Here is an 11063-nt window from a genome sequence, read left to right as displayed (position 1 = left end):
AAAGAAAGAAAGAAATCAACAAAGACATTCATCAAGAGATGAATGGATTAAAATGGTATAATTGACAATGGAATGCTAGTCATCTATAAAAGGGTGATCCAGTCATTTGTGGCAACATGAATGGAATCTGAGGACATCATGTTAGGGGAAATAAGCTAGACAGAGAAAGTCAATCACAGGTTCCCACTCATTTGGAGAAGCAACACTAGTTCATCACAGACATAGAGGATAGACTAGAGGTTTCAAGAAGCTAGAAAGAAAGGAGGGACAGAGAAGGGGTGCTATTGATTATCAAAACACTTTGTGTGGGGGGTTCTAATGCTCTATAATACACAAGATAAGTCAACAATAATTGTATAGTTCAAAGTAACTAGGAGTGTTGATGTTCAAGTTTCTCTACATGTCAGCAGAAGAAAACAATTATGCTTGAGTGAAGGAAAGGCTAATTACCCTGGCTTGATTATTGCCCAGTGCATATAGGTATCAAATTATAAAACTATACTTCACAAATAAGCACAAATACTGGAAGTCAATTAAAGGATACAAATAAAGTCACACATATGTAGGAGGCTCTCAGAAGACTCTCCCCAGGCTCTTAAGGCAAAGTAGGTATGGGAAGGATGGAAGGAAAGGGAAGGATGGAAATACACCTCTAAGTCTGGATTGAGAGATTTTCCTGAGTCCTAGCCATAGAGCCTGCAGACAGGGCTGGTGCCAACTGAAGAAGTCCACAGTGAGTTGCAGGGACCGGCTCTGACTGGCTGGCTCACGTTCAGTCCTTCTGGTGTATGGTGCAGATGGAGCAATTATCCAGATAATTGGATCAATGTTGATAACTTCAGCAAGAAAACTTACTCTGGGAACAGGACGATAGTGCTGGGCTCTCCCCATTGATCCGGTTAACTGCACAATTGCCCTGGGCTGGCTTCCTCAGCCTTCTCTGAGTCTTTGCCATGATAGGTCTGGTTTCCCAAGGAGCCAAGGGATGGGCAACCATTCTTTCTCTTTTTTTTTTCTGGCATATCTGCTTTGTTCAGAGCTGGGGTCCTAGGTCAGCTGTCCCATTGCAAGGGAGACAAAGGATAGGCACCATGGAGACAAACTCTACTAGAAGAAAAATCAGGACAGACCCCATGGCCTGAGCTAAGGCTTATCTGCTACTGGAGGGCTCCGAGAAGTCACTTATACCTGCTCTAAGACTCTATTAATCTGTCTAGCAGGATAGGTGGCAGCCACCTTCTTTTCCTTGCGAAGATGTCAGAAAGCAGAATGAGCTCAAATATGAGTGTTATGAAACACCTGTTACATGCATGCACACTTACAAGTTTTCTGTTTATGGCAGTAAATGATAAAAGCCACCTTATGATATATGCTAGGATATAGGGTAGGAGGGGGACCTGTAAAAGTTGATTTATCTAAGTGGAGCTAGGGCTGATGAGCAGTCAGGGAAGGCTTCATGGAAGAGGTTGCCTGGAGCAGAGAATCAAGTTCTGAGTCATGTCAGAAAGTAAAGGTAGTGGGAGAGGTCATTGCTGGCTGAGAAAACATCATGAATGGAAGCCCAGAGCAAACGACACAGCTGGAAGCTTTCAAGAGCTGATGTATCACAGAGACGAGGCTAGAGGCTAGGGTAGGTGACACACAAGTCTGGCTTTGATTCTTAGGGGTCATTTGGGGAAAGACTTGGTCCTATGTAGCGTTGTGGTAGCTTCCCTGGCTATACCGTGAATGGTGGATAGAAAGAACAGGTCAGAGGCAGGACGTGTGGAAAACGTGGTAATACCCAAGGAAGCACCGGCTTGCTGTTTGAGAAAGCATAGAGAAAGGAGAATCACTCTGATGGCTTGCATCATAAAGGCCAGACTATGGCTGGTCACCACTATTAGCGCCTCTGCCAGATGTTGAAAACAAGTCTCCTTCTTTACCTCCCACGCCTGCCCAGAAGTTTAGTGCTCACCCAAGGCCTGAGATCTTACCCTTTTCTTTTGGCAGGGGTCACATGCCGTCCAGGAGGACCAGCTGGATAGCTCACAGTCAATGGGCGCTGGAGGGACATCCACACTCCGTGCTTGTCTGCTCTTAACGAGGCTCTGGTTGGCTGCATCTGTGTCGAAGAAATCTGGCTTCTCTCCTCTACAAATCATCGTAAGGAAATAGTCGCGTATCCCAAAGGAATTAGAGTCATTCCCTGCCACCCGCCAATCACCCATTCCATAAATGCAGGTCAGATCATGAGGGCAGGGTGGGCCATTTATCATTCCAGTGCTTGCTAATTCATCTAACAAATATGTACTGAGCCCCCAGGAAGTGCCTGACATTAGGAGTACTGTGGTAAAAAGTACTGGACTCTGGTAAGAAGACAGTATCTCGTTCACTTGTGCCATCCGGTTTCCGATCTGTATGAGCTTCATGCTTCTCCTCCATACAGTGGCTGAAACAGTTCCCTTACAGGGCTGTTTCTGGTTTACAAATTATAGTCACTAAGTGAGCGCTTAAACTCTTAGGAATTAAGGGTACACAGGAAATTCATCACAGCACCACACTCCCTATTTCTGGGTCTCCCTTTTTATCCTCTGAAGATTGAGGGGTTTGCACTAGTTGATGTCTTTTCAGATTAAATATCCACGAAACATGTGCCAAGAACAATTGGTACTGAAGACATCAGGCTTCTGGGGATATGGTACGGGGTCTTCTTAAGAGAGAAACATACCTTGCATCTTAGCAATTTTTAACGCACGCAGGCCCCATGCCCAGAGCTGGGTTTGAAGATGTGTAGAGGTTAGGCATGAGTTCATTGAGTCTGGAAGCTGGGGAGAAGGTGGGAAGCTGGTGCAGGAGTGTCCCCTCCCAACCACCCTGTGCATGATGTGAACTTGAACCATTGCAGGGCCAGAGTAGAGGAATTGGGGAGTAAGCTCTCAAGCGGAAGTGATGGGAGGGGGTCAGCAAAAGGATGGGCTGGGAGGGGATGAGAGGGAGGAGAGAGTTTAGGTTGATGCTGGTATCCTACTTGAATGCCTAGTGGCGGGGACATAGGAGGACAGAAATGTTGGGGAAGATGGTAGAGGCAGGCTAAGTTCTAGGTGCTCATAGGAAAGCCACAGAAACTCACTCAAGGCACAGTTCCTACCTGGCTCTGAAATCACTAAGAGGTCTGTGTTGAAGAAACAGATCTGATCATGAGAAGGTGAGGAGGGGCAGTGACTGGTCTCTTTGGAGAGAAGTGGGCAATGTGTATGAGCTACTACTCCATCGTTGTGATAAAACACTATGGCTGAAGCAGCTTACAGATGGGTCTATCTGACTTACATTTCCAGAGGACCAAGCGTCCGTTATGGTGGGAAAGCATAACAGCTAACAGCAGACAGAACATCTGGAGGGAAAGCTGAAGGCTTGAACTAGAAGCAGGAAACAGAGAGAGCTAACGGAAAATGGCACGAAGCTGTGCAACCTCAAACCTAGGCCACAGTGATGTACTCCTTCAATACTGCACTCCCCAAGACCACCCAAGCCTAACCACCGACTGGGGGCCAAGTATTCTTACAGCTGTGCCTATGGGAGACATTATCATTCAAACTACCAATTACCACAACATGAAATGTGTGTGTGGGGGGGCATCGGGGACACAGAAGAGGAGGGAACCGGTGTCAGACTGAGCCAGGCAGGTCATGAAACATCTGTGGACATGAACAAAGCACAGAGATGGGGCAGAGGGCAGAGGAGTCACCCGTCAGAGCCAACAAGTAACCTCTGGAAAATGAAATATGTCCGAAATGTAAGGCAGGGTATTTGTTGAGTCCCTGGCACACATCGGGGCCAAGTGAATGAATGAGCTCATTATATCATCTGTGTGAGCCTCAGTTTCCCTACCTAGAACATGGTAGATGTACTACGATTCTCTTGTTATCTCTTTCCGTGAGTGAATACATCAGGTTAAGAGCCCTTGTTATCTCTTCCCATGAGTGTGTATATCAGTGTAAGAGCCCTTGGAAGTTGTACTTTGCAAGTTAAAAAGGAGGTACGAGGAAGAAAGGAATGGAGATTTATTGAGGGCCTAGGATGCCAGACCTAAGCATTGTACTAGATGTTTTCTGATGCTTTCATTCCATCCCACAGATACACTAGAAGGCAGCTATGGAATGAGGTCACCTGGACAGATCCTGAACTGGCTCACAACAACACAGCAAGCCTGCTGCAGTGAACCCGGGATAGAGTTGCCCTGAGATCTAAGCCTAGGTCTGTCTGAGCCTGAGTATACACTCTCCCCCTTGCCCCATGATATCTGGGAGTGGATCCAAGCTGCATCCATTCCTGTCACCTCCCATCACTCTCTCTATAAGTGACTGCAAGGCCTGTTTCATCCCTGTCTCTAAGATTAAGTCATTAGGGGGAACATCACAAAGCCTCCACTGTCAAACACACAGGACATCACTCCAAACAAGGTCATTAACGACACATTCTCACTTGGCAGAAGTCCTAAAAGGAGGATAATATTAACTACTGCGAGCTCCATTTCCATGGCGGGCCCCAGAGACTGGCAAAAATCAATTGCCTAGTAAAGTTGGATCTTTAACAAAAGGTCAAAGACTCTACTGGAAACCACAGGTGGGTACTTGAAAGTGGTTACTGAGGCAGGATGCTGCACCCCAGTGGGGGCCCTCCGATGGGCTCCTATCTACTAATTTGCTCGGGTTTGACAAAACAATACTGTCTGTGATTTGGCTTCTCCTAAGTATGTATTTGACAGCTCTGTGGGGTACCTTCTTCCTATTTCAACTACAAAGCAGTTACGCTGTTTTTTTTTCTAAGTATCACCCCAATTCGGGACTACAGTGGAGACCAAGTGGATAAGTAACATGCACAGTCGCTATTAAGAGTCACAATTATTTTCCTCACCAAGATCTGAGAGCCTGTTAATGGGCAAGATGATGACTTACAGAGGGAGCGCGCAAGACGTAGCTATAACCACCAGCTCTCTCATTTTAATACCCAATTTCCATTATGGAGGTGGTAATATAATGAAATAATCAGCAGAATAAATAGTATGTTTGTAAATTACATCGGGTAAGTGTGGTTCATTAGTGCCGCAAAATGCAAATCTAAAAGAGAGGCTACTGTCAAGCCCCATCTTGAATTTGAGATTGGCATGGAGTGGCACAAACGACAGGTTCAACCGAGGCCTCTGCGTGCGGCTATGTGCACCTTCCGCCATGAGGAATTTCTATGGAAACAAGCCCACCGCCTTGGCTTCTGCTGAGATGCCTCCATATGGGGAAAGTAGATAAGAAAGACTAATAGAGGGGATGCATGTGGTCAAAGTATATTAGGAGCATGGATGGGAGGGCCGTAATGAAAGCCTGACATGCAGTTAGCAGACACGAACGCAAAGCCCAACTCGTCTGTAGCATAAAACTGCCTCGAGAAGTACCAACATTAATAATCACCCAGGGCCCCACATCCACATTGAGCCTGTCAATCTTTTGCCACACTTGTGTAGTCTTTAACTGAGAGGCATCTCCAGGAATTGGGCATCTGGGTACCACGCTGGCCCCAGTCCTCTTTGTTCACCATCTTCTTCAGAGGCCAGCAACTGTCGCAGACACGCTGTGTGTCATGCCAGCATCTTGCAAATGCTCTTGTTCATCTGTGCACTGTGCAGCGTCACCTTCCTGTGCTTTGCTTTGATCTTGTGTATTGTCCTCTACTATTGCTTGGACGTGGGGGCGTCTGCCCACCCATGCCAACCAGATCCACATTGATTCCTAAAGGGACCTAGTGTTGCCTCTTTCATCCAGATGCTATTCCCTATAACATCTATTGCATGTCATTGATTCCTCTGAGGGACATTTATATCCTAACAACATTTTGAAATTTCAAAAGTTAGCATTAGCAGCATTTTATACATCACTGGAAATATGTCCCTTCTAGGAGGTGCCAACAAGGACATGTTCTTTTTTGGGGGGTGCACAGAATGTTGTTGCCAGCCTTAGGGCATATCGGTCTGGATCCAGGTTTCCTCCCCTTTCTCTGATCAAAATAAAGATGGATTCCCCAAGCACGGCAGGATTAGGTCAGCAGTAAATTCCCGGCCCTCAGCTTATACGGATGGGGCACATCAATACATTTTGGCTTGCTGTGGAAATGCCCTGACACAACAACTTTCTTGTCACACGCAATTTGTTCAGCAGCTGCATCCCCGTACCAACAGCATCTTCCACTTTGCTGAAATGGGGGAGTGGTTTCTGGGGGAAAGGTTTCCCATTTCTCTCTGTCGCTTGCTGTTGCAGACACGGAATTTAAAGAAACATCTCAAAGAAGCAAATCCGTGTCCAAGAGAAACATCCTGGGTGTCCACCAAGTCGGGTGGATTTGGGAAGTGTGTTGATGAGAGGCAGGAAGAATGTTTGCGTTCTGCACACACATCCCCAATGGACTGAATAGCCCTGAGAGCCACACAGTCTTTAAGCTCCGTTTTCCTTCTCTCTACAACTGTGAGAGAATGGCTGTGGGGACGAGAGTAAAGGCCTGGAACAGAGTGATGATCAATACGGATCAATAGGCCACGTGAAAGCGTGGCCTGAGCAATGAAATGACAAAGTTTATGATATGAAAGAGGTTGCAACACTTTCTGCTCCTACAGAGAATACTTTCGTTTTGCTTTCTGTGTCTGATACTCAAAGGCATGTTGTGTTCAGGACGGGCATGTAGGAAGCCTGGGTGGAGAGCAGAATATTCAACCAGGGTTCAGGGAAGGGCTGGAGGCTCACTGAATGCGAGCCATTCCCTTCTCCCCTCTGGGGATCAGTTTGTCCTTCTCTAGAGTGGGAAGAAGGGGCCACCCCTGCTCCTCTTGGGACAGAGCTGGAGTTTTATAGCCTGTACTTAGTACCTGGTGGAACCACAGCCCCTACCTAAAAGAGAACTTGCCAATAAGCACACCCCAGTGTGCTACCCCTTCATTTCAAACCATCTACACCTGAAGGAATGGTTCCGTGCTCTAGCTACTTCCTCCTCCTCCTCCTCCTCCTCCTCCTCCCCCTCCTCTTCCTCCTCCCAGTTCTCACCTGCTGCCTACCCAATGAGACTGAAATGTACCTGGAGCCTTGGGGAGAAGCCAGGCTCTCTCACACCTCCATGCCTTTGTGCATTCTGTTACCAATGCCTGGTGGATGCGCCCTGTATCCCTTGCCAGAACTAGTCACTTTTGCTCTCTCTTGACTGCTGTTTGTGCCTGTATCATCTCTCATGTCTCTGTGTTTGCTCACACACTGCCTTGCTCCCCGAGAACACGAGTGAGGGTCTTGTTCAGCTCTACACACTCCATCATAAACAAGGGGCCGCCTGCAAGTACATGCTGCCTCTGGGAGGGTTATATGAGCCCTCCCCTCCTGGCACAACTCCCTGGGCACTGCAGGCTTCTCTGTGCCCACAAGTAAATGCTTGGAAAGCCCTAGCGGCACAGTTAGTCTGTCCACCACGTTGAGGGTCATGCTGACTCTAAGGGTGAGTGCTGGGGTGTCTGGTGGGTGAAGACTCATGATCTTGATCCCTGGGAAGATGCTCTACAGAAATGACTAGCACGATGCCCGGCTCAGGACAGTAGGCACAGTGTGGCGCTGCTCACACCATTGAGTGGTTACTATCAGGGAGCACTCAGAGAGTAAAGAAAAACCTTTACCTCTCTCCTTCCATAGCAGTGCTCATGATCACTCTGGTACCTGAGCACTTCCACATCTCATGATGGGAACTGCTCAGGCACAAGGAGGGTCTCCAGAATGCCAACACTCTGGCACCTCTTTTTCTAGAATCCCAGTTTGAGGCCCAACTAAGATTATTTTCTTTAGCTCTTGTTACACCCTATGAATAGAAACTTGGATGCAATAAATCAGTTGTTTAGCTCCTGGAAACAAACATTTGTGAGAGAAAGGGAGGGTAAAGAGAGGAAGAAAGAGTTTGAGAGACCCACTCACCCTAAATATACGGGGCTGCTGGGAGGGTAGAGCAAGACACGGCCATGCATTCAGATCATTCATGTGAACTGGCTCGTTTTTCACATATAATAATCCTCCTTTTGCATGAAGAGGCAGACCAAAGCTTCACTCAGAATATAGAACATGTCTCCTATTCTTCTCAGCATGACAAAGTTCATTTAAATATGTCAGTCCCTTAACAGGTGCTTTTGTTGAAGCCAGCCACTTGGGCTCACAATAATTCAGAGGGAGTTGTTGATTTTATTTTATCAGACACATGCAAGTTGCTCCAAGAGATGTCCCTCTGCCCACAGGCATGTGGCAGGGATGGTCAGCACGGTGTGGTTTTCATGCTCTCTGCCGTGTAACTGATCAGGGAACCATGTGTACCCGTCACTTACCTGGAACCAGAGAGACGGAAACATCCCAGGGCAGCGCAGAGAAGACATGACTTTGCCAGTGCCCTCCAAGCCTGGGTCCCTGTCTTCATGTCTGTGTGACAGGCGCTCCAGTGAGCTTCCCAGATGCCTGAGAAGCCTACTCACTCTTGCTACTTTCAGCGCTGTCCTCATAGAGCAAACAGCTCGGCAAAGGCAAAGCAAACAGAAGCCGGTGCCTGGGACAGCAGTTGACTTTGCACAGCAGGAATGCACTCATTCCTGTGACTCTGCAAAGGAAAGGCAGCGAGGAACACGATAACTCCATGCAGGCTGCGTCAGCTGAGAAACTCGGGTAGCCACACACCACAGCCTCCCCCAGACGGGGCATGCTAGATAAGTTCATATAGTAGTGTGTGCAGTCACATGTTGAGTACTCAGAGACGCGTTCTGTTCTCAACAAATCGAGTTGCAGGGTCTGAAGTCAGACGGGACTGGGGCTGAGTCCCAGGTTAACTCTGAGTAGGGCTCTAGAGCTCAGCTACTAAAGTTTGAATTCTTTCTATATGATTTCCACCCAAGTGCAAGTTCTTTCTATATGATTCTCAGCTGTGTGCCAGAACACATACTACCCTCTGCATAAAACAAATAACAACAGTGCCTGCCACCCAGTGCTATACTGGAGGGGTCAGTCAGTGGGAGGGTGACAGGAGATACATTATAAACAGGCATGAAAATGTCACAATGGGACCCATTATTATGACGATTATTACATGCAAATAAAACATGAGCCAATCTAGATATTCAGAATGCATTGAGAATTGCCAGGCGGGTACCATGGACTTTCTATAGGCACCCGATATTCTCCATTTCCTCTTGATAAAATGCCTCAGAACTGGACGAATCAGATGAGATGCCAAATGTGCTAATAATGTCATGCAAAGTGGTATTGTAAAAATTATAATTTTACGAAAATATCCTAAAATGCATTGCTGTGTTGACACAGGTTTTATAGGGTCTTATTTATGGGGTGATCAGCTCTGACCTTGCTGGGAAGTAAAGTTTATCAGATGACTGATGCAGGAAAATTCAACATTTGTTTCTGATACTTGCTGGAAACTGTTGAGAGCCACAGTTGATACAACCGAGTGGCCACCAGACTCTTCACCTACCATGATTCCCTCACCTGCTAGGTTATAGAAACCATGATTCCTTCTCTGGGGTGGAACACAGCCAAGACAGGGTCACGCACAACCATCAGTATACTACCTGAGCCTAGGAGGACAGGCAACCCCACCTATAAACTTTTGTTGCCCAGGATAGCTCCCAGGTTCATCTGGCACACCTCCCCGTTCAGTCACCTTAAAGGAAAAGACCAGAGAGAAGCATTCTAGAAATCATACAATCAACTCAGCCACTAGAAATGCTTCTCAGGGGTGAGGGAGATGACTTAGTGTGTAAGAGTGCTTGTGCAAACAGAAAGACTAAGCTCAGATCATCAGTACCTATGTTTGAAGCAAAAAACAGCAGCAAAAACCTACTAGGTAAGGCCACAAGCACCTGTACAGGATCAGGAGCCCTTGTCTTGAAGGAATAAGACAGATAGAGGAGGACACCCAATATTTTCCTATAATCTCTGTACACATGTGTCTGTTTACGCACAACACAAGGAAAAAGGAAGGAAGGAGGGGGGGAGAGAGAGAAGGAGGGAGGGAGAGAGGAAGGAAGGAAGGAAGGAAGGAAGCACCTGTTAGGTTACCCATGACCAGATGTGAGGTGGGTATTTACACATTCCAATTCCACCTAAACTGTGGTCCTGATTCCAACCTGGAGACAGTGGCAAAGAGCACAGCACAGCACTAGTGTGTGTGTGTGTGTGTGTGTGTGTGTGTGTGTGAGACAGAGAGACAGAGAGAGAGACAGAGACAGAGATGCACTGTGCAATGCTTAGGCAAGATTCAAATACTGAGGCTTAGAGCTTAGAGAAGCACCTTCCAGATTCCCAAGAATCAACAAACTAAAATCAAATCACAAATTATCCTCATCAGGTGGCATCAATGAACTCCTTAAAGAGTAGATGTTGGATAGGTTGGGAACGTGGTGAGGAACCTCAGAGGGAAGAAGAGGTGACAAGTATCATGAGGATGGGATAGAAAAGGCATTTGCTGTTCTTTGCTCTTACCCATTTCTCCAAAACTGTCTTATTTATGAAATAGAGACCATTCGTTGACATCCACTCCATAGGTTGTCTCCAATGTTTTAAATGGGAAACCTTTAACCTACTTCCAGATGTAGATTGTGGTGCTCTCCCAGCCTACTGCCTCTCCGTGTCTGCTGGAGTAGCTGGGCTGAGGTCGGGCAGGCAGAAAAGGGGTGGAGGGACATCTAGGGAAGATAATGGTCCCTCACATTTTCTACAGCAGATCAACCTGTTCATATTACAGTCACCATTAACTCAAGCAGGAGGCATGGTCTCACTAACGTCACCAAGGATTCAGCTGATCTGAACTTTGACACAATTGATTGCTGCAGTTAATCATTGATAAGGAGGCAGAAAATTGAGTTCTGAGAACTATCCCCCATTCCCGTCCATGTGTGTATTAGTTTGCTTTCTATTGCCATGGTAAAGAAATCATGACCAAAAGCAACTTGGGGAGCAATGGGTTTATTTGGCTAACACTACCTGATCACAGTCCATCATGAAAAAAAGTCAGAG

The 11063-nt window shown here is 46.8% G+C and overlaps 1 protein-coding gene across 1 annotated transcript in view; it reads right to left on the bottom strand.

Moving 5' to 3' along the window:
* The window catches only part of C8b (complement C8 beta chain), a 41351-nt gene extending 30543 nt beyond the window's left edge, over positions 1–10808 (bottom strand). Inside the window, exons 1-3 of the mRNA XM_005353494.1 lie at positions 10530–10808; positions 8372–8637; positions 1977–2133 (exon numbers count right to left, since the gene is read on the bottom strand). Coding sequence (XP_005353551.1) covers positions 1977–2133; positions 8372–8460 — 246 coding nt within the window. The 5' untranslated portion in view covers positions 8461–8637; positions 10530–10808. The remainder of the gene's footprint in view (positions 1–1976; positions 2134–8371; positions 8638–10529) is intronic.
* Positions 10809–11063: the final 255 nt, after the last annotated feature.

This window comes from Microtus ochrogaster, chromosome 10 (genome assembly GCF_000317375.1).
Source record: "Microtus ochrogaster isolate Prairie Vole_2 chromosome 10, MicOch1.0, whole genome shotgun sequence".
Lineage (NCBI taxonomy): Eukaryota > Metazoa > Chordata > Mammalia > Rodentia > Cricetidae > Microtus > Microtus ochrogaster.
Note: the sequence above shows the minus strand (reverse complement) of the source record. Positions and strands in the feature narration are given on the sequence as shown.